The sequence below is a fragment of the Clupea harengus genome, unplaced genomic scaffold (genome assembly GCF_900700415.2).
Source record: "Clupea harengus unplaced genomic scaffold, Ch_v2.0.2, whole genome shotgun sequence".
Classification (NCBI taxonomy): domain Eukaryota; kingdom Metazoa; phylum Chordata; class Actinopteri; order Clupeiformes; family Clupeidae; genus Clupea; species Clupea harengus.
The window spans coordinates 10,307-35,000 of NW_024879797.1; the positions used below are offsets into that span (position 1 = coordinate 10,307).

The 24,694-nt window shown below is 42.9% G+C and overlaps 1 protein-coding gene across 1 annotated transcript; it reads left to right on the forward strand.

Annotated features, from left to right (window-relative positions):
- The first annotated feature begins 281 nt into the window (after positions 1-281).
- Positions 282-17,417, forward strand: LOC122130406 (opsin-5-like). The gene is made up of 5 exons (XM_042705138.1): positions 282-369; positions 567-729; positions 2,660-2,787; positions 14,286-14,620; positions 16,532-17,417. Exons 1-5 carry the CDS (start codon positions 282-284, stop codon positions 17,021-17,023), a joined length of 1,206 nt encoding a protein of 401 aa, XP_042561072.1. The 3' UTR covers positions 17,024-17,417.
- The last annotated feature ends 7,277 nt before the right edge of the window (positions 17,418-24,694 follow it).

Sequence of the window (24,694 nt, forward strand, 5' to 3'; positions counted from 1 at the left end):
TCAAAAACAGGACTTAGGGCTTAAGGTTTCTTCTGCTCTAAGGGAGTTCAGGCCCTGGGCTCTGTAAAGCGCCTTGAGACAATGTTATTGTTTTGGCGCTATATAAATAAAATGGAATTTAACTCAATTGAATATCAGTGATGATAGTGAAAGTGATGACAGCTTTGCCAAGCTTTACTAGTCTGTTCATAAGCAGTATGTACATATATTGTGATTAAACCTTTCTTTCCTTTCTCTCTCTCTCTTCCTTTCTCTCCCTGTCTCTCTCTCTGTCCTTAGAAATGGGAAATGCCTCTGATATTGAATTGTTTGTGTCCAAAATATCCAAGGAGAGTGACTACATTCTGGCCTCCATCTACACCCTCTTTGGTATGTAGCGCCCATTCTGTCCACATGTCATTTTCACTCAATGAGTCAGTTTGTAGTGGGGAGAGAAAGTCCCTCTTTAAAGACATGTCTCCCCTCTCCTCCTCCTCCTCCTCCTCCTCCTTCTCCTCCTCCTCCTCTTCTCCTCCTCCTCCTCCTCCTCCTCCTCCTCCTCTTCCTCCTCCTCCTCCCCACCCTAGGTGTCATGTCTCTGATGGGGAACAGCATCCTGCTGTTTGTGGCCTACCGGAAGAAGTCCTCTCTGAAGCCGGCCGAGTTCTTTGTCATCAGTCTGTCCATCAGTGACCTGGGCATGACCTGCACTCTGTTTCCCTTCGCCATCCCCTCTGCTTTGTACCACAGGTAACGCTCTCTAGTTTATCTCTTTACCTTTGCCATTCCGTTACCTCTGCTTTTTACCACAGGTAACTCTCTGTAGTTTATCTCTTTACTTTCACCATCCCATCCCCTCTGCTTTGTACCACAGGTAACTCTCTCTAGTTTCTGTTATTCCAGATGTTAGATTGGGCTTAGTCCAGGAGAATGTCAGTACTGATTATTACATATCACAGCCAGTGACTCTCAATGGATAATTACTATATCTACACAGGGATTCTTTTCGCTCTTCAAAACTGTAATGTGTTCCATGATATGAGCTCCTTGCCTAAATCGATTGCTGTGTCACTTGAATTGGATCGCATAATGAGTTCACCGCTAGTTTCATCTAACCTTGCTGGGTGGCTACGTCTTGAAAATTGTCGATTTGTGGAGTTATTTATGAGAATTGATGGGAAGTAATATGCTATTATGAGAATTGATTGATGAGGGCTAATATGAAATTATTCATAGTATTAATCAAAAACTTGACTTGTGAAAAATATTGGAAAATAAGCATAAGCTTAAATAGTATTGTCATGCAAAGACACCAGAAACGATGTGACACACGAAAAGCAGAACACAATAAAAACATGTTCATCCAGTCAGAATGGATGCCCAGGGAGCTCAATGGTTAGGTCAGCTGATGGCTTGATTGTTATTGTAGATGACACTCTGAGGGCAGTCGATGCTGTCAGTGTGGCGTAAGATATCTATTTGCTTACTTGTCTAGAGAGTGTGTGAGAATCGATCTGTCTGCATCACCACTCCACCAAAGCGAGAGAGTAACTGACAAAATCGGTGTGTTTGGTAATGGAATACAGAGCAAAAATGTCCACTTGTTCGGGTGAAGGTTAAATATTAGCTTCTCAAACACAATCAGATATAGGGAAGTGTGTGTGCGTGTGTGTGTGTGTTTCTATGGTATACTGTGTTCGTCTAACTCAACTGGTAGAGTAAGGTGTTAATTACACCAAGGTCATGGGTTGTCCCCTAGGGAACACACACTGTTACGCAACTCTCTTTTCTTAGCGCTAAATTAAAAGCTTTAACAAAAGAGTTAAATGAAGAGGAAAGTGAAATTGATCCCCTCAATTCATTTTGCATTCTCCGACAGACAATAATCAACGCCGTGAGGCTAAATGTTAATCGGCGCTTTAATACTTTCCCCAATAACCAACCTCTCGAGTGCTGTTTACCGATATTGAATTACAGAATCATCACAAGGAGGCTAGCGATCCTCTAATGATATAATAATGCAAAGCAAAGTCAATAAAGAACGTACCATTTGCACAGTTATGAAGACTGATATTTGTTTACCCTAGCCACACATGTATCACTGGTTGCCTTTCTATTCCAATCAGTCTGGATGTTGACACCCATACAGTGATATCAACTGGCGTTATCATCAAAGCTTTCCTCAAAGGAATCTCCATACAGTAGACATGGGAGACATAAGGGCTGGAAGAATGATAAAAAGAGACCTTAATAATGAACTGAAGATATATGTAATAGGCAGATAGACAGACCGATACGTAGATAGATAGATAGATAGATAGATAGATAGATAAATAGATGGATAGATAGATAGATATATAGATAGATGGATGGATAGATGAATTGCCCATCAAAAAAGGTGCTTCATACTTAAGGCCACCCTCAGGATGACAGTCCTTCTTACTAGGTAATCTGTCATATCTGTTATGGAGGCATTAGCCACTCAGGTTAGAGAAACAGAGAATGCCACGGCAGTCTACCTGCTGCAAGGATCACAAATATCTACGAGTGTTACGTGACTTGTGTTCCGCCTTGTCTTTCCTCTTTCCTTCGTTCCTCTTCTGCCGCTCCCTCTCTCTCTCTCTCTCTCTCTCTCCCTTCTCTCTCTCTCTCTCTCTCTCTCTTATTTCCCCTGTTCTAGGTGGCTGTTTACTGAGCCCATGTGTATGGTCTATGCCTTCTGTGGTGTCTTCTTTGGCCTGTGCAGTCTGACCAACCTGACTGTCCTCTCATCCGTGTGCTGGCTCAAAATCTGCTGCCCCAACTACGGTATGGCGCCAACACATTCCACATCAGCTTCTCAGTGTGTGGATAAACTTCATACTACTATTATTATTATTATAATTTATTATTATTATTATTATTATTATTATTACATACCAAAGATTCATGTTTGTGTTTGTTGACAAGAAATAGTTCAAAACATGAACTGCATATTTGCACGCAAGAATAAAAAAACATCCATATTCTCCATTGGTTCACTGCTGTTGGTACAAATGACAGTTTGGCCACTTTGCGAACATGAAATAGTGAACTGAAATTTCCCGTTCAGTTTGTAAGGAAATAAAAGCACTGATTTACATTTACATTTAGCAGACGCTTTTATCCAAAGCGACTTACATATGTGCGACTTACAATGTATACACATTTTACATTTACACTGATGGCACACTGCACATCAGGAGCAATTAGGGTTTGTGTTCACACGGATGAGGCACAGACATTCACTGTTCTAAAGTCTTCACTGTGAGCATTCCCGAAATGGAGCATGAGGGAGTTTAACACAACACACACGATTCAAAATATACAAAGCAAGTTGAGGAGGGGAAACAAGTATTGGGAAATTTAAAAAGGTATTCATCCGAAGTAATGAATTCCCACTATTGACGCGGCAGCAGGGAATACCCATGAAAAAAGCTTTGTTCTAGTCTTAAAACTAGGAGATCAGACAAACTCAATAAATCTCTGCAGACCCCAGCCAGCTCCCCTGGGGTGAGTGTGTGGGGGGAAAAAAAAAACACACACACACACACACACGCAAGCAGGAGAAGTGAAGGAGAGAGCGATCACGCTCAGAGGAAAACATGGAAAAGAAGAGAGGACAGAGAAGAAGAAAACCAGAAAGGTATAGCAGGAAGAAGAAGAGAAAAAAGAAGAGGATGAAGAAGAATGGAGAAAATGGAGACAGAAGATTGGAGGCGCATCACCTACAGCTCAGATTGTTGTTCCTTCCTTCCCTGCCTTCCTGGGCTTTTTCTGTCTTTTCTCTAAAGAGGGCTGGGGGGGATGATGATGAAGGTGTTGTGTGTGTGTCTGTCTGTCTGTCTGTCTGTGTGTGTGTGTGTGTGTGTGTGTGTGTGTGTGTGTGTGTGTGTGTGTGTGTGAGAGAGAGAGGTGTACAGCAGTGAGCAGAGCGGATTTGAATAATTGCTGAGATGCGACTGCAGAAGTGAAGCCATAATGAGAGGGATTAGTCCACCGTGCCACTCTGAGCTGCCAGTGGTTGCGTAACGCCCCTACACACATGTATGCACAAACACACGCTCACACACGCATACACACTCACACACACACACATGTATACACAAACACACCCTCACACACGCATACACACTCACACACACATGCATGCACACACACACACACACACACACAGACGTGCGCACATGCATACACAGTCATACCATCCACACTCACAAGCACACACACACATACACATGCACACACACACACCCTAATGAGAGAAACCAGCTGAAGATTGATCTCTCTCTCTCACACCTGTTAAGTTAACATGATTGAAATCCGCGAGGACAGTGATTGCGATCTGTGAAAATCTGTGAGCCACCCCCAATGCCCGCCCCCCCCACACACACACACACACACACAAAGACAACACCTGCAACTAACCCGCAGAATATTGAAACAGCGTTGACTAGTATAAGTGCAACACAGACATAGTGAGCCAAACAGTCTCTCACTCCCACTGCACAGCAGTCTGTTGGGCTTGTGATTATTATTCTATGCTACTAGGAGTGAAAATATAGACATATCAATAGGCTGAGGCACCTGATTTTTTTTTTTTAGTTTATGTGAATAAAACTGAATAAAAAAAAAAAGAAAAAAAGAAGGCAGTCAACGTTTTGTAATTAGCTTGACTCAAGGTGTCATTCAAGGTCATGCTTTTTTCATAAGCTTGTTTTGTTTTCCTTTTTAAACAGTCAAGTGTCAAGTGTAAATAAAGTAATTATAGTCATGAAACATGTTGAACCATAGTTATCTTGTGATATGCTGTTGTTGTCTGTCTGTGGTAATCAAGAACACTAATTGGCATAGGTGATTTAGCATGAGGGGAGTTGGTGTAGTTGTTATTTGTGGGTTTTTTTGGAAGAGGGATTAAAATGAATAAAACAGTTGAATGCCTCAGAGAGAGAGAGAGAGAGAGAGAGAGAGAGAGAATGTGTGTGTGTGATAGAGAGAGGGTGTGTGATAAAGAGAGAGAGGTTTCTTTCAAGCTATCATGTTTGATATGCAAATGAACACAAATAATGATGTGTTTACATGAGCTGGCCACAAAGAACCCTGATTACTAACACTTGGGCACATACACACAGACACACAAACACACACAGACACACACAGACACACAAACACACACAGACACACATAAACACTAACACACATACTCACACACACAAATGCACACTTACAAACAATCTCGATCATACGTGTGAGCACTCAGAGCATATCAGCTTCTTTCTGTTCATAACAAATATCTCTTAACGTCTGATCAGTATCTGACAGCACCGAACATAACACACACCCTTTAAACCTGGCACGGGCTCTGTACAGAAACATGGTCACATTCAGACTAATTTCCCTGTTTTATGTTCAGTGCTGGAGAGGCTCAGAACCCCCATCTGGAGCCCCTCTTACTAAGGGTAACGTAGCGGCAGACGGCCGTCCTTAGCCATGGCTGATCTTTATCACTGCAGATTAGGATGGCTCATAGTATTTGTGTGTGGGGGCTAAACAGGCAGAAAGGGCTTGTGGCAGGTTTGTGTGATCAGGAGTGCTGGGATCATTATGTGTGGACATAGACTTTTGCATTCTAACCTTTCTGGATTGGTGTGTTCTTTGAGATTAACTGCAAATCTATCTATTTTTGCTATTATACAGTATGCATTTGAAGTGAAATGGCATGTGCTTTACAGGGGGATGACCCCAGTTATCTTCATCCTGCTTAAAATTATGTAAGCTAACAGTTGGGACAATGGAATTCAATCTTAGTTTTTCATCCGTGAACAGCATTTATTGCCTCTTTTCACAAAGCTGTTATTTAATGTTTCCCAACTGCACTGCCTTTAAAATACCTCTTAAAGTAAATTGCACACGGCATAAAATTGCATCCCTCCACCATAACCACTTGATCTATGGAGTGTGTTTATCACTGTGCTATGGGAATACATTCTATGGCAGAATGTGCACTTACATAAAACATGAAAGCAAGGTGGTTGTGTATCCAATTAGAAGGAAGGTTACCCTTGTTAACCTATCATATAAAACCCATTCCCCTACACACCATGTCACTATTACTCATTCTACAGAAGTCTTTATTTACTGAAGAGAGAACAGTAAGTTTGAGAGTTGAAATAATGGATTTAGAGGAGTATCTTCAACAGCTACATACAGACAATGAGAGGTGTGTGGATCTTGTGTCAGACACTCCTCCAACTGGAGATATGGATGATGGCCTGCCCAGGTGGCAAATTTCGACCTATCAGTCTTCTTAATGTGTTCCTTAGTGTGGTAGCAAGAAGGTTGGTCTCCGCTCCGAAGGCAAATGGTTTGACATATTTGTCCGTGCAGAAAGCAGGAATCCCAGGTTTTTCTGGATGTTTGGAACATAGTAGCATGATCTTCTAATTCAGGCAGCAAAGACAGAAGGTAGAGACATCTGTTTGGTGTTTTTGGATCTCACAAATGCCTTTGGATCAGTGCTTCACAGTCTGTTGTGGAAGGCATTCAGTTACTTTCTTACAGTCCCTGAGAAGATTTCATCAATAGTCAGGGCATATTTTGAGGATATATCTTCTCAGGGACTGCAAGTTAACTACACCACATCCATTTGGTATCCTGGCTGGATGTACCATTTCACCATTTGCTTTAGCAATGGAGGTACTTATAAGGGCATCTAAATGGGTTATTGGTGTTAACTGGATGTTGCCGGTAACCTCCCATCTGAGCTGATATGGAAGACATGACGACGTATGACGACGCTGACAATGCTCCATGTACCCATCGGCTGTCAGCTAAGTTGAATTAAAGTCTGAAATGGGCAAGGATGAAAGTGAAACCTAGCAAATGTAGAAGTGTTTCGATGAGTAAGGGAAAACTGGTGAAAGAGAGGTTTTATATTGATAGTGAGGTAATTGAGGAGGAGTTAAAATGTGCTTAGACCAACCTGGAGATGACTTTGTCCCAGTCTAAGGATCCAGTAGTCAAGGACACTGCTCCAATGGTTAACGGGAAGAAGTGGAATTCACGAGAAGCAGTTCAATATTCCAAGGCACATGACAGCATAGGGATGCCATTGGGCAGGTGCAGAGTGGAAGAGCAGGGTTTCGGCTCGGTAACAGTTGGAAAGCATGGGGTAAGGCTACGTTGCTGAACAAGAGGCAAATGGTAACTAGCTTTGTTTGCAACCAAGAAGAGGAAACTAGCCGAGCAGCAGCAGCTTCTGAAGCAAAGCAAGGGCATTAGATGAACTGGCATGATGTCGAGACGAGGAAGATCAGCTAGAGAGATCTTTGGGCTATGGACGCTAACTGCATTAAAGTCATTGTTGGAGCCAGTAATGATGTCCTCCCAACTTTGCACCTTAGTCAGTGGGTTGGTGAGGACAGAAGCTGCAAGTTGTGTTTGGGAGTTGGCTCATTGGAACATATCATATCTGGGTGTAAAACTAACCTGACCAGGTTTGCTACACGTGGAGACATAATCAAGTTTTGAAATGTGTGAGTCTGTTGGAGCATAAACGAGTTAATGACAGGGACAGTAGAATTTATTTTGTGCAAGAGTGGACACCAGGCACGTACAAACACTACTGGTAAGTGGGGCCCAGTGCGCGATTGGGGATTTGCTGGCTTATGTCAGAAGACAAATGCTAGATCCACAGTGTATTGTGACTGCTATGAGACCAGACATGGTGTTGTATTCTGAGTGTGAGTGCATTGTTTACTTTATTGAGTTAACGCTGAAATATGTGGAACTGCCAGCGGAAGCAAGGGATAAAGTTTGTAAGCGCACACAAGACCAGTGTAGGTAGATGTCAGAGGCGTTGTAGTTAAATCAACCACAACAACTCTGTTGGATTTTGGTTTTCGAGGACAGTCACTTAAAGGAGCTTTAAAGCAGTTGTCTGAGGCTGCTGAAAAAGCTAGCCAGTGGTTGTGGCTGAGGCGTGTGTCGACTACTTAAGTTTGTGAATTAACCCTAAACCCTTAAGACACCGAGATATGTGAAATCTTATCTCTGTTTTTGTGTCTGGTAGTGGCATGTATCCATCATGAGTATGAAGGGGGGTGGGTCTGGGATGCCAGTTGAGCCTTCTGAAGGTGTTGTGGGCCTAATTCAACAAAACACTGATGAAGGAAGGTGCCTGTTTGAAAACCCCAGTGAAATGCTCACAAATGCAGCTTTGTTGTTGTTGTTGTACTATACTGTTCTATGGTTGGGCAGACATGTTGAGGAGTTGTAGGCTATAGACTGTACTGTGAAGGACAGCCTTTCCAGGTACAATATGTGGCGCGTGTTGCAGCAGTCACCAGCAAATTTTGCCTTGTTGTTGTATCCTGCTGCTCAGGATCTATGGTTGGGCAGTTGTTATATTGGTTAGGTTAGGTTGTTGGGTATGAGTACTTGCATGTGGCAGTGAGAGGATTGGCCACCTTGAGTAGTCTCCAACAAATAGCACAAGGAATTTAAGATCTTTTACTGTGTTTAAATCAAATTAAAAACTACATGTAGAGGACCAGGATTTGTTTCAATTTAGGTGGGTTTTACCAGAAGGATCTGGAGTCTACAGCTATAAATTCATGCCAATTTTCAGAGCTTGAAAAATCCGATTAGACACCATCAGCCAAGAGATGTTCCTGACACAATGAAGATCTCCAAACGGGTCTCTGTAGAATTTCCCAGAGCCAAAGCCGATAACGCTCCTTACCTTTCTCCTTAAATCCCTTCTGTTCCCACTCACCCTTCTCTCTACCGCACACACAATTACCTATCCCCATCCTCATCCCAGGGGCGAGCTGACAGTCTCATCCAGGAAAGCGGCATCCAGCAGTGGATTATGCCTGCCCTTTGGCGCCTGCTCCCTGCCCGGTCCCCCATGTTAATCCTGTCGACAGAACCATGCCTGGAACTCACTATTCTATTACCCTGAGGGGCATCCTTGGTTTTCTACCTTACATGTTATGTACCGGCGGGATAATGGGACTAGATTGGCTGACAGAGAGATTATGGGGCTGAGAGAAAGACATTGAGTCTCTTAGCCTCCAGAGGCTTGACCCCATTTTGAGAGGGTGGCTGGAGATGCCTCCCTCCTCCTTCTTAAGGATATAAATCATGAGGTATTTACATGCAGGGTGACTACGAGGGGTCGAACCCATGATTTAAGAGAGAATGTCACTGACATTAGGGGGAGGGCGGTGAGCATGGCGAATACACAGATTCATACACACACACGCACACACACACACACACACACACACACACACACACACACACACACACACACACACACACACACACACACACACACACACACTCATAATCAATTGAAAGAGGGAGCTGGCCATTTAAAAGGGTAATCAAAGAACAAGTCCTCAGGGAGATTCACAGAAAGAGAGAGATTGCACTAGGCTATTGTGTGGAGGACAGTGGGTACTATTCTCTACTGATGGAAGCTTGAAGGTGATGAGGTAATGTAGCATAGTCCCCAAGTTTCTCATGTGTCTCTCTGTCAGAGCTCGCAAAGTGGGGCTGTAGCAATGATGGGAAATGACTGACCATAACGAGCTGTCATTCAAGGCCAAAAGAGGGGGTGGGGACTGTGTTTATAAAGAGGTTATACATGTGGGTGTGTAGGTGTCTGTGAGTGTCTATAAGTTGAGAGAGGGTTGTACTGTAGCTCAAACTGGCAATTCTTGTGAACACTGGCACCTTATACTTATACTGGTTGGTACCACTAGGTGGAGCTCTAGGGACTGGTACTTACCAGTTAGTGCCTCTGGTACTTTGCACTTATTAGTGGTTAGTACCACTAGGATGAGCTCCTGGTACTTACCGTCACTGCCAGTCAGTGCCACTGACTCATGGTTAGTACCGCCAGGTGCAGCTCCAGGGACTGGTAATTATTAACAGGATAGATGTGAGATGTAGATCTCCATTAAGGAGGGAGATGGGCCAATATGCACCACAGTCAGTGGAATCTCTACCCTCTTTGGGTATGATAGTGATAATAGCATCTCCCCATGATGGGACAAGCTTCTTTGTTTTTCAACATACAGTTATGCATGTAATAACAGGGGGGATAGTAAATCTTTAAATGTTTTATAAAACTCATTAGTATAGCCATCCGGGCCTGGGGTCTTACTATTTTTAAGGTTTGAAATTACTTCTTAAAATTCTAAGGGCACTATAGGCAAGTCCAACGTTTCCTTTGCATCATCAGATAGTTGTGTTAAATTGATTTGGTCTAGAAAGTTTTTTTTATCTCATCGTCACAAGTGGACACCACCGCTTATAAAAATCTACAAAGGCTTCTAAAATGTGTTCTGGTTCTGTCACAAATTTTCTTGGGTTATCGGTTCTAATTTTCATTACCACTCGAGAGGACTGCTGCTTCCTTAGCTTAAATGCCAGTAAACGGCTCGCCCTTGCTCCATGTTCATAGTATCTTTGCATGGTAACATCCCTCTGCTTTTTCAGAAAGTAAGGTGTCTAGTGTCATACATGTCTCTATTAGGGGTCTCAATGTATCTTGAGAGTATGTGGTTTTGTGTTGTTGTTCAAGAGCCTCTATTTTGATATCTAGTTTTCTACGTTCAGATTCTTTTTCTTTCTTTTAAGTCACTGGAAAAAGCCATAATACGGCCCCTCAAGTAAGCCTTAAGCTGAGACATTACACAATTCATGTCACCACCCGTAATGAAACCCCACACTGTAAACCTGAACAAGTTCAGAGTACTTAAAACTTTTGATGTAACCGATTACATAATAAAATTTGAGTACATATATTATTATTTTTAAGTAAACTTAACTTAAAAATGATACATCAGCTATACTGATTTATTTTGTTATCGTTTTCATAATTTTTAAGTTCTCTGAACTTATATTCAAATATTTTTATACTTAAATCTTTTAACCTCTATGTACTAAATTATTTTCACTCAACAACACAAAATAAAATAAAGTTTTAAGCCTTAAAAATCAAGTTCAGTGCACTTAATATTGGTGAAAGAGTTCAACTTAATAAGCTTACTTTTTTTTAAGTTAACTCCGCTTGATTATTCTGAGTAGGTAATACTTAAATAGCTAACTTTTTTAAGTGAGCACTACTTATTTTCAATTATTGACTACATATACTGTGTCACCACCCGTAATGAAACCCCAGTACTTCTGTGTGGGTCATCTTTGTGGGGAGCATAAATATTACACAGGGAAATATGAATACTCTCTCTTACTCCATTTAGCAATATATATCTTCCCTGTGCATCTTTGTATTTGGAGATATGTATGTGTAAAATTTGAACTCCTATGTATCAATATAGCTATGCCTGTTGTTCTCCCTGATGTGTGGGATGAGAAATAAACTTCGTCAGCCCATTTTTTATCATGCTCAGCATCAGAAAGATGGGTTTCCTGCAACAGCAACAGCAATCCCACAGCCAAGCTGTTTTAAGTGGCAGAGAATTGTTTTTTTCTTTACAGCGCTATGAAGGCCATTTACATTATAACTAATTAACTTAACCCCCATCAAAGTGAGTGAGAATCTGAGAGATGTTAGATTTCAGCTAGGGCATAGGGGAGTGGTTGGACAGCAGATGGAATACAAATGGTCTGACTGTACATTTACTGCATTGCCGGAACAAAAACAAAAAGTTTTGTAAGTAAGTAACTAAAAAGCTGGGTTAAATAACTCCACAAACTAGGCTACGAAACATAACATACTAGTTGAGTTGACTCACGAGTAGGCCACTGTCTACTGTTGAAACAATCTCACCAAGTCGGTTGAGAAATCCTTCCATGGCGCGAAACAAGTTGCGGTCCAACTCTCAAGTTGCGCTCTCCACTCTTCACGTTGGCTGCTGTCCATCCCATGCAATGCAGATCTTTCCCGAGTCGCTCCCCTTCAGATAGCGCTGCCGAAAGTTTTTTCAGCATCGCAGGGTACGGAATTTGATCTGTTTGGCCTTCAGCTGCTTCTCAATACCGGCATACTCCCTACTCGGTGGGCAGGTTTAAAATCGTATGGAGAAACTGTTCCATCCATTTAACTGTATCTCCCTCTTCCAACTCCCATATCCCATGATCCCATATATTCTCTTCTTTGTGCATTTTCCAACGCATCGCACCTAGTCTCCATTTGTCTATCTTTATGTAGAAGAAAGGAGAGCAGCTGTGTATCTTAGTGAGCTCACTTGAGATTCTTCCCATTAGTCCACGAACAGCCTGGTCTATGCTCGTCACTTTCAAGTTCAAGAGTTTGTCAAGTGCTTCATTGACCTCTTGTCGAAACGTCCTCAGTTCTGTGATAATGGTAACGTTCGTGTCAGGGGTTTGTTCAGCCATTGGCCTCGCATTACTAGCATCAGCTGTGGCAAGCTCCTTCGTGGCACTGCTTTCTCCTTCAAAATATTTAGATTTTTCTCCATCTGTTGCTTTTGTTGTTCTTACTTTGCGTTGATTATGTGCCATGATGATACTATTGATCGGTTTAGCGAAAATAAAGGGACATTGGTTTAAATAATGTGGATTTAGTGAATGTGGATTCGTTTTTGGGACACAAGAGCTCCTCAAGAGCTCCTCAAGTGGCCATTGGGTTTGTGATGTCACTGGAACTCGCTATCAAATCATTTCAGCAGGAAAACTACCTGAAACTGGTCATTGACCACAGGGGCATTAGCAATTGCCACAGAAAAACAGTAGCTCTGTCCCAGTTGTTCTGGCAGGCATTATCAGGATATAATTTAAATTATTTCAAATTTAAACTTTTGTAGTCTGATTATAGTCTACTTTGAGTCGTTTCTTTACATTACAGTCTAATAACAGACAGGAATCAGTAAATGCTCAGTGCTATGCAAATTATATCTCTGTAAAAACAATCAATTTAGAGTCTTAAGTTACTACCCCCCTCCACCCCCCACCCCCAGTGGTTGAAGCTAGTGAAATTAAACTGGTTAAATGGGGATCAATGCTCGCCCAACTGATTCCACTTCACACACACTGAACTTGCCGTGAATCAATTATCGCCGCGGAGAAGCTTCCTCTCTTGTGGTGATTCCCTACCCTTATGCCAACCGAGCCCTTCAAAGAGCTTACGGGAAATCATGGTTGAAACACAAACATAAAAGCCAGGGATTAAGGCTGTTTGGAGGCATAAAGCTACTTTGTGCAATGCCTTCCTTTTATCTTATGTCTTTGACATGACAAGAGGGCTGGGTGACAGTGAGAGGCTCGCTGTGTGTTAATTTACTGGTATTGTTCGTCCCACAACATAAATGCATTCTGTCTTATCTCATTCAGTTTGTATTGAAGTAGTATTGATATTTGTGACCGCACAAATGTGCGATGCCAGCCAGAGACAGGGACGAATACCCCCACCCTTTATTCCCCTCCTTCCATTGGATAAACCCTGTCTGAAACTAGGCTCTGAACCATACTCCCTGGAGACTGAGAATAATTATATTGTATAAAACGGAGACATTTGAAGTCCCATGGTGACTGAACACCAAGATGGTTAGGGGGGTGGGTAGATGAGTTGAGAGATGTATGTGTGTGTGTGTGTGTGTGTGTGTGTGTAGGGGGTGTGGGGGTGGGATTACATAATATGTTATTTTTTCCTCCTCTGGTTGAGTGATGGTCCCTGCTGGAAAATGTGACCCAACCCTGTAACTCCGCATGGGGGAGGTCGCATCTAAATGTGTGTGGAAAATTAACCCGCCATCACGCTCAGCGCTTTCATCTTCCTTGAGCTTCCTCACTCTCTCCCAGCCTGACAGAAAGAGGCTTGGATTTTGCCTGAATGCTAACACTGAAATGGGAAACTACAGTTAGCAGGGGAAAAAAATTACAGATTTTCCTAGGCAGAGAAGTGGAACACATGTGTGTACGTTTACATTCCCTATCGCCTCTAGTAATAATACCTAGATAGCAGTGCAAAAAAAAGCCTTCACGCACTACAAGATTGGACACGTGTGAGGGCTTTGATCTCCACGGCAACCCATAATAAGTAACGGCCGATCTGGTTTTGATCCGACCAATCAGGAGCAGAGTCACCTGCTTTCTGGGTAACAATGAAGATCAAAGCACAAAGTCGTTTCAATCTTACAGTGTGTCTGAATGCTCAAACACACACCCACACACTAGAAAATCCCCCTCATTCTTGTTAATGTATACCTCACGTTCCACCTCTCTCTCTTCCCTCCCTCACTCCCCTTTCCCTGCTCTCTCTTTCCTTCCATCCATCCATCCCCCCTTTCCAGGCAGCAAGTTCTCACCGCGGTACGCTTGCCTCCTGGTGTTATGCTCGTGGTGCTATGCGCTGATCTTCGCCGTGGGGCCCGCGACCGGGTGGGGGGAGTATGGCCCTGAGCCCTACGGCACGGCCTGCTGCATCAACTGGCATCTACCACACACCAACAAGACGGCGATGAGCTACATCATCTGCCTCTTCCTCTTCTGCTACATAGTGCCCTGCTCCGTCATCTTCCTCTCTTACCTCTTCATCCTGCTGACGGTGCGCGGCGCCCAAAAGGCTGTGCAGCAACACGTCTCACCCCAGAACAAGATCACCAACGCCCAGACGCTTATCGTCAAGGTAGGGGAGAGGGCACAGAGAGAGAAAGAGAGAGAGAGAGAGAGAGAGAGAGAATGTGTGTCTGTGTGTGTTATGAGTGGGGTCACCCTTCATTTGGATGGTCCCCTGTGGACTATCTATAGATGTTCAGATTATAAAGAAACTATCAATTTTAGGTTAGGGTGAGGGATTGGGTTTGGTTAAGGTGATGCTCAGTGAATAATTACAAAGACTGAATTAAAATTTCAACAAACCATCTGTAAAGTCGGTGTAGGTGGACTATCCAAATTGATAGCAGGCACCAGTATCCTTGATGGGTTGGTCATTGTGCGCACCAACTGTGACGGCAACACTTTTTATGCTCACACTTGAGCCATTCTTGACTGGCTGCAGTCTTCCCCTGAACGATAGGTATCACTACCGAGAAAAATACCATGTAAACCGCTGGAAGGTACGCGCCAACTTAGAGTAAATAATAGAGGGAACAGTTCTGTATCACCAGTATTCATTTGTGGATTAACTGTGGAAGCAGCGATAAGAAGAGGTAATGTGCTAAAGTGAAATAGCTTATGTGACACGACAGTTGTATCTCCGATGTTCATTTGTGGATTTAACTGGATAGGTTTCTGTTTAGTGCTTGTGTTTACTGCTAGTCGCCAGCAAAACTATTACATAACATTATCTAGGTTAACCAGTTGTTATGGTAACAAAATATGCTCTGGGCTGGATTATGGAATCATGTCTTTTCATCAGGAAAAGACTTTACTTGTGAGCACAGCCTAAATGCAATCTTTTGACTCCCAGGTCTTCATCAGGCAAGACGGTAATGTTAGTAAACCACACGAACATCTCGTGTTTTTCCAATTGCTGTAGTAATTTTCCTCCATGTGTTCTGTGCCATCTGTGAATCCCTATGCTCCCACATTGATAGATCATAGAGATAGCTGTAGAGGAGTACGCCATGCACTGCAAGTTAAAAAAAACTTTGAGGTACGAGACCAGCCGAAATGGCATCAAATACAGCACGCACCAGCCGAAATAACATCACTTTTGTTGCGCTCCGCCATACAAAAGGATGGAAACGGCAACTATAAATCCCCCTTAAGTGCCACTGCACAGTCTGGTTGGGTTATATCTAATAACAGTACACTCATGGTCAAGGTAGGGGTTGGGGGTGCACAGAGAAAGTGTGTGTGTGTTTTTGTGTGTTGTGAATTTGTTGATTGGATGTTTATGTAGAGTAAGTCCCACCACACAATCTGATTGGGTAGAAAAGCATTCAATTTGTGCTGTTATATGTGATAACAGTACACTCATTGCCAAGCTGGGAGAGAAAGCAGCATGTTAATGGAATGTTTGCAAAGGTTTTACATTCAGACCAATCGCATTGTCTGACTGTTTTAAAAGCATTCTTGGCAATTTTTACTGTTAAATCTGATAATCTTTCCCACATCTTTCCCACACTAGTCAGTGCTGGCAGCATTTCACGGCTTACACAACAAGCAACATTTCTTTATTTGTAATCAGCTTTATTTTATCGAATAGCAACAAACCACTTGATGTTAAATACCCAATATTTACAAACTGACTTGAAATGTTGGTTCTTTGCTTTGATTTTGTTCTTGACTTTTCAAGACCCTCTTTTAAAACTCAGTGGAATATTTCAGGTCATGAGATGTGATTACCATCTTGCACAATCAAATCACTGCCCACTTATGTTTTGGTAAATTATTTAATTGAAGTTATTGCACTGTGACTGACTTTTACTCGTTTGAAGATACATTTGGGTAATGAAATAGAGCTAAGGAAACACTGTCAATGTTTTGTAATATTTGGACATTTGTATTAGGACCATAATCAATGATCAATGTGAAACACCCTAACCATGCCTGAATCCTGACTTCTACTACCCTGTCTCTTGTCTCTGCGCAGCTCTCCGTGGCGGTGTGCATTGGCTTCCTGATGGCGTGGAGTCCTTACGCACTGGTCTCCATGTGGGCAGCGTTCTGCAGCTCAGATGATATCCCCCCCATAGCGTTTGCGGTGGCGGCCATCTGTGCCAAGTCCTCCACCCTCTATAACCCTATGGTCTACTTGATATTCAAGCCCAACTTCCGCAGACTCGTATGCCGGGACGCTACTCTCTGTTGCCATGTCATGTGCCATTGCCTGGGCCCGCCCGAACCAGCCCCGAAGGAATCGTGCGAGTTGTCGCGGCGCCAGGGGATCAAGGAGGACGGCAACTCCACACGGCAGTCCAACGGGCTGCCTGAGACGCATGTGGCCTGCAGGCACTGCCCCGAGGGCATGCCGGGCCAATGCCTGGACGTCACACCACTCAGGACTGCCCGGATCCTCACCGGCTCCATCAACCGCGAGATGGCAGTCAGCCAGCTTTCCAACGACCACAGCGACTTCCTGTAGCGCTGGAGAGAGGGCTTGTGGGATATGGGAAAAGGTGTGAGGGGGGGGGGGGGGTTGGCAGGGAGAAGCCTGGTGAGGTGGTGGATATGAAGAAAGAGGTGCTGAAGTGCTCAGCTGGGAGGAGTAAGACAAAGAAGACTGATCATCAACTATCAAAGAGCCTTTTTAGAGGATCTCTTCATTCTGCCTCAAAACAAACAAGGAAAAAAAACATGAAAAAAATCCTGAACAGCCTCAAAAACACAGGTCTTATACAGGTCAGACAAATGCCTCAAATTACTTTTTGTTACTGCCAAATGTGAAAAACTCTTTTTTTTCAAAAAATTACACAAACACAATCAAAAAGTGGACCAACTATGACAGGAGGAGGAGTGCTCTTGCAAAGAGCAAGCAACTGGCTGGACCAGACATGCATGTTTCTCTTCTGTAGGGGACAGGACTGGGCTGGGGGGGGCAGGGTGGTGTGGGGGGGGTGACTATATATGACGCTGGGGGGGTTATAAGTAATATATACTAACGTAAGCCGCCACCAGGCTGCCAAGCTGTGGTGCCATAATCCCAAAACAAGCTCTTTCCTGTCTTCTCTCCTTCACCCTGTCCCTCATATCTTTAGTGATGTCTCACAGCGGACTCCTCTTTTCTCTTTCTCTATCTTTCTCTCTCTGTCTCTCTCTCTGTCTCCCACAGGGTCTGTCTGCTGCCTATGCATGATCCGATAATTCTCTGCACGAGAGGAGACAGGAGAGCAACCCGCAGTGAATTGTAAATTCAGTCAAAAACCAAACAAGCTGTTTTTTCTCCCCTCTCACAATCTGTGCTGTTCCTCTTGAAACGTTTCATCAACCCTTTAACCAGGAGATACAGCAAAGAGCGCCAGACTAATGAAATGTATACAGGAATATATAGAATTGTGTAGGTATGGAGCAATACATTTTGTTTATGTGTCAAATCTTAGTAATGACATTTGCAGTGGGAGATTTTTGTCCCCAAAATGTCTGCAATGCAGCAGTTATGCAGCTATACTATGTTGCATTTAAAAAATAAAAAATAAACAACACCCAGGGAAGCTAGGCTAGTCTCTCATGAGAGTAACCCCCTGCCGTGACATATCCAAATACTACAAAAATAATTCCTTCAGGACTATGTGCGGTTGACTCTGGGTCTGTGCCATCTCTCGGTGTGGATGGACGACGTGAACTAAGAGTTTCCCTGCAGAGCAGGACAACGCTGCTGGCTTAGAAGAAAAGGAAGAAGGGGTTAATGGGACAAATTAATCAACATAATCTGGCCATGAGCAGGAAGTGTTCTTTTTCTTCTCCTGATTTCATTAGGCAGCGGTGGTCCCAATCTTCCGACCGCTGTCGATGGTGTTACCCCTGCTGATAGGGCCGGGGGGAGATCGACTGGTTGATGGAGCTTGCAGAGTGAAGCTTAATCTTAATGTACGGGCACTAGTCATGCTTTCCGACGCTTCATGCTTAGTGGGTATGCCAGTCAATATCCCCCCAGTGCCCGGTACAATCACAGCCTCAAAAGAAAGAAGCCTCAACTGAATTTAACTCAGAGACTAGGCCTCAACGTCCTCTTAAAGAGTTAAGATCGGGGGGAGGTCGGCGGGAGTGTGGCACACGGTGATATGATGAGGTGGGTTAGTGTACAGTACTGTATGGGCCACAGGTTATTCTATAACATTGTTTTTGTCCTCATGAATGCCACTTGCTTTCTGTCACTGTGAAGAAAGAAGGGGGCTTCCATTCGTTCATCTTCACAGAATGAAACAAGAATTTTGATTATACTTTGAAACTAGTGATCAAAGCATGTATGCTGTTCTATACCTAAACAAATCATGTATGCAGTTTTCAAAGGCAAATTGCAAAATGCATCTATAAAAAAATATAAATTTGTATTTAGAAAACCATGCAGTACAGCCAGAGAACCAACCTGTTGGGATAAATTCAGTCAGTAAAAGGGTAAACGCAGGAGGGCAAGGTCAAAATAAAAACAGCATTTTGCAAAGGAAAACATATTTAAAAGTCTCCATTTCCATTTAAATGGCATTTTAAAAATAGCACAGTGTATGACATCACAAATGCATCACTGAACCATTTACCTAGGTTAAACATCTCATATGTCAATACGAAAACGCATATTGTATAAATTCCACACATTTTTATTACGGTTGCAAATTGTACAGAACATTACCTTGCATATCTAGCAAATCAGGTTCACTTGTTGGTTCAGGTACATTTTCTAGTCCCCCTGGCTTCAGCTGTCTATAGATACAGAAACAGGCATCCATTGAGCGTGTAAATTGACCTTTGTCCCAACACGTCTAACCAAAACAGTGTCAAAACAATGAAAATCCACGAAACAAAGAAACTGTCGGTACACCACCACCAATCTACATCCTATTTCCTCCCTCCACCATGCTCTTGCAGTATGCATGTGCAAATGAAACCGTATGTACATGCATTAGATTCCTCACACATGTTCTCGAATGTATATTAATATGTATCACTATACTGTCCTCAGGGAATTAACTCCAACCATTCGATGGATATGAAAGCAAACATTGGACATTGGCACGGCAATCTTTACAGTATGTGTGTGTGAATGCATGCAGAAGGAGAGAGGAGAGAGAGAGAGAGAGAGAGAGAGAGAGAGAGAGAATGTGTGTTTTGTGTGCTGCTGGAGGCTAGGTCTTTTTTTTTCTTTCTCTCTCTCCTCCCTACTGTGAGGAAGTAGATGCTTGCTGTTTTCTAACGGAGCATCCAGGGAGATGGAGAGGTTAGAAACAGCAACACCTGCCAACATCTTTTAAACATTATTCCCAGGGGAAATGGGCTGATGAAAACTGAACAAAGTGATCGGCCACCAGGCTTGTCCAAAAGAGGGGGAGAAATAATCATTCAGTGAAGCCAGGTTCTCAGGCAAATCTTGCTCTTTTTTTTTTACAGCAAAAAAAATTGACTTCATTTTGTTCCATTTTGGTTAGACTACCTTTATACTGTGAATACTCACTACTGACAGTCACGACTGCACTGTCAAGTTCAACATGAGACTGGACTCGCACAGCAGAGTGCAATATCCAACAAACACAGTTTCAGTAACCAAGAACAATCTATATTCTCTGTTTACATGTGTGCAGGATTCCAAAAGTGTGTACAGACGAGGTGAGTACTGAGAGAACTAAATCCATAAACAAAACAAGGGCGTTTCCATTTCCATAGCAATTATAAGTATGCAAAATACCTATGCAGCTCCACAATCATATCAGTTTTATACTGCGTAGGAAGCAGAGCGAAGCACCTCCTCAACTCACTCTGGTCTCTTATTATTCACCTCTGTCTTGTGGAATCTTTGACATAACAACACTTCTATATTATTACATTGTTATACAATGTTATTAACATGTTAGTATCTATTTATTATCATATGAGTCACTAAATGGTATTTTACCCCAGTCGCATAGAGTGGTGATACTAGGAGCAGTACTGTGTTACTGCCTAGAGGGAACAAGAAGATTGTTTGAAGTTTTAATGCTGGTAACGCACATATATTGCGTCAGTCATTGAGAGAGGGGTCATTTTGGCTGGGTTGTTTTTTGGGACAAGTGGTGTCAGTGGATTGCTGGATAGCCTTAGAGATACCTTCGACTGGACGTACCGTTCACAAGCCATATTTTTTGTCTTTTTAGATTTCAAAGCTACATTCATAAGGACTGTTTGATCTTTGTTGGTCGTTCAACCAGCAATTGTGGCATTCGTTTTTTTTGTGACTACATGACTTCCATGTGACTCTGCCTCAATGTATATATAAAACTGAAAAGTATTTATGGATGTATTTATGATTCAAAGTTTAAATACACTTGTCTGTTATATGAGATGATTTTATTGGGCCCAATGTAAGCTACAAAACATATTTATGTGAAATCATGTGTGTATGCCAAAAAAATTGCCATGCATTTGTTTAAAAAAGTCATGCTTTTAGAACCTTTAGAGAGACATGATATTTTTTCTTATTGCTTATTTGAAAATGTTTTGCCACTTTGTGTGCAGACATTCACCCGGGGAAGTACTCCAATGAGCTATGTGAATTATTTTCATTGCTTGATGTTGAAAGAAATTGTTCAAGTGGATGTGTAATCTTAGTAATTGTGATTTGTGCAACAACAACAACAACAAAAAAGAAATCCTCACTGCTTCAACACCACTCTCTGTGCATGCTATCATCAGTTTGTTATTGAAGAATACAGGAGTGAGACAGCCAAACCATATTGCACTGACAGTCACTATTTTAAATGTCCAAAAGCCGATTGCTTCCAGAAAGCTGCCCTGCAAAATAAGAATCACTTCCCTTCCAGAGACAAACCCAAAGGGCCCTGAAGTCCATCTGATTGCATAAGTCCTTCTTCAGAGGCACTCGATACAGGCAATTCCACAAAAATTGAATGTATGTATATGCAACACATGGACATATCTGAACCTGAATATATATTTTACACGAGAAAGAGATATATTGTTACAGCCAAATTATTCTAAAAGCTTTTATATTTTGATAGAATTAGTGCAAGACGTTATAGAGGAGAATATGGAACATAAGGAAGGGTTTCAACAAATTGACTTCAAATAAACAGATTTAAAATTTGACATTTCAATTTGGTTATGTAACAGCATCACCCGTTGCATAACAGTTTTTGCATTTCTGGGGTGGTGTAATGACAAAAAGGTATAGAGAACCATATTTGAAATCTCTTCCTTGTTCATGTGCAATACTCCATCAAATGAGGTTGGAGCTTGGTCTGATTGATGCATGTGATCTGGGACAGATGACAGAGCCCAACAGAAGCTTCATCCACTAATCTCGTTGCATTTCGCTCCTTTGCCATCATGTGAAAGGATTGTGGATGACACTTCATCTAGAGTTTCTGTTTCCCCGTCTCCTTCGTTGGGGAAACCACAGTTTTAGCACAGATCCTCACAGGAAGTTAAGCAACCTGTTTTTGGCAGTACTCCAACTTAGCGCCTGTCTATCTACTCCAGTGTCGAAACCACTGTTCCAGCACATATCCTCACAGGAAGCTCAGAAACATTTGTCCGTACTTCCACTTTGTCAAGCAAGTAGGCACCCGCCATTAACACTGGGAGAGGCTTGTTAAGTTGCTTCTGAGAAATCCATACATCTTCCTGACATTTATAATGAACCTGTCTGACAGAACCACTTGTGGGGTCCATTTTCGGGTGATGTTGCAAACCAGACAAATAACTATGAAACAGGTGATACAAGTGTGCATCGGTGCAACACTGTAGATGTGGCATGCAGCACATCAAAGTTGATTTAATGAAATTAAATTCATATGTTACAAATAATTTCAAGTCATTTTTTTTATTGTTGTTGTTTTTAGTCTAACATGTTTGTGAAGTTTACCGTGAAAATATGGAGTCCATCTGAAATGTTGGGAATCTGACAATCTCACAGTGGAAACTTCCCACCGGCAAGAGGGGAGGAGAAGAGAGTTTGTTCCCTGTGGGTGCCCAGGTGTTTGTTCTGAACATGTGCTCCGCAACGCTTCCAGCATTGAGCTGATCTTATTCCTGGAGAGAGGCCATATCTCTCTCCTCTTGTCCAGATGCCACCATCCTCCATATGCTCACATGAACACACAGCCACTGGCTCACTTAGACAAAGCAAATTGCCCCGTCTGACACACAAGCACGCACACACACACACACACACACACACACAGACACACAGACACACATACACACACACACACACACACACACACACACACACACACACACACACACACACACACACAGAGACACATACACGCACACACACACACACACATACACACACACAATCTCTGTCACACACGCACACACACACACATGGTCATACACACGTGCGCATACTGAACACACGCACACACACACACACACACCCCTCCATGTATAAATCACTGTACATTTCATCTACCTTACATGTAGCTACAGTGGCAGAATTTTCATAAGTCACTCCATGTGCTGTCAAATAACCTTGAAGAATAATAATAAAAAATATATATATGAAAAATTTAATTTATGGATACAATTATGCTGCTCAGTGTTCCGGCTCTTTCTCTGCCTGACTCAGCAAGTTTGCGCCAGTCTGGCATGAGGTGGAGGGACTTCATCACAGCCTGTGGCCACACTAAGTGCTTCATACTTCACTTGTGTTTTAAAAACGAGACCAGGGCAGAGGGGGTGATTGAGCGTCGACAGCACAGAAGCAAACCACAACATGACACGAGTGATTCACATGGGGTTCGCCACTGACACGTCAGGCCACTCGTTAAACTAGTACTACTGTCTACGGCACCATGAGTGTGGACTCGCATTTGATTCGACTGAAAGATAATGAAAGAGAGAGCAGTTTTATTGTAGGGATGATTTAGACATCCTGAATTACACATCTCTTGAAATACAAACACAAAAATAGAAAACAAAATAACATGTTTGCTTAACATTAATCATTGTGATGGCTGGGCCATTTTTGTTTTGAATCATTGTGCATTATAACCCCTTATAACCCCTGCATTACTCTACTGGCTTTACCAAGCTTGTACTACAACAAATGAAACTGCTTCATTGATATTGAGTGCTGCTTGAAACAGCAACACAGCTGAGCTCAGTGTCTCCCATTTCCTCACTGCACTCAACATAAAGTAAGATGGTTACGAGTTTTTGTCAATGTCTGTCCTGACTTACAGTAATGCTTAGAATATTCTAGCTTTCCATATCATACCACTTCCCATGTATGTAAGTTTTTCATGTTCTCTTTCTCTTTTTCATTTTGGTTTTGGATCATCATTCCTTGGAGATTATAAAAATGCAGTGCACTGCTTTTCTCCTTGACACTGATGCAGTCTTTTCTACAAAAAAATGAAATGTACCCCTGACATTTTATTACAACACCTACGAATCCCTCTATCTACGGAGCCCTGTATGCTTCAGATTTGCACATGTCATGTTGCATCAGTGTAGAATGCACAATCCTGGCACGTGAGCAGTTTTTCCTTTTTAGAAACGTAATTAGATTTTCTACATCCTTTCTGTGAACATGGAAATAAATCTCCCTTGTGTCTTTCTCTCCTCTTCCTTTCGCGAAGAGATGGACCTGCATGGCTGCCTCAGTGCACATAGTATGGGGGGGGGGGGGGGGGGGCAGAGGAGTGGAATTAGCGTTTCGTAGCCATCCGATTCTGCCAAGGCGGGTTCAATCTCGCTCTGCCGTGCCGATGTTTTTTGTAAGCCCTCTCCTTGGCACACCTCGAGCAGCACAGCGCATAAGTGCTTTCAGATTAACTTCAACGGAGCGCTCTTACATAAACAGACGGACGCGGTCCGACTCGCTCACCTTCAAACCCACGTGCGCAGTCCGATCGCTCCCCGCCGTGAGAAACCTCGCGTCCGTCCTCGCCAGGGCCGGAAAGGATGCGCTGGCGAGCGGTGCGGGACCTCCGGGCGCCCGATGCTGATGCCAGGCCTGGCCGAGCACGGGCATGTGGTGAGCAGAGAGGGCTCGTCGTGTCAGTGCCCGACCCCTGTTCTCCCCGGCAGTATCGTGCCCCTGGGAGGGCAGAGAGAGGGCAGAGGGAGAGCTTGTGGTCGGCGAGTGGAAATGCTT

Excerpts from the sequence above, each read along its gene's own strand:
- LOC122130406 (XM_042705138.1), top strand. The coding sequence starts at position 282 with ATGGGAAATGCCTCTGATATTGAATTGTTTGTGTCCAAAATATCCAAG. Across the intron at positions 370-566 it reads CTCCATCTACACCCTCTTTG|GTGTCATGTCTCTGATGGGG; the intron begins GTATGTAGCGCC and ends TCCCCACCCTAG. Across the intron at positions 2,788-14,285 it reads AATCTGCTGCCCCAACTACG|GCAGCAAGTTCTCACCGCGG; the intron begins GTATGGCGCCAA and ends CCCCCTTTCCAG.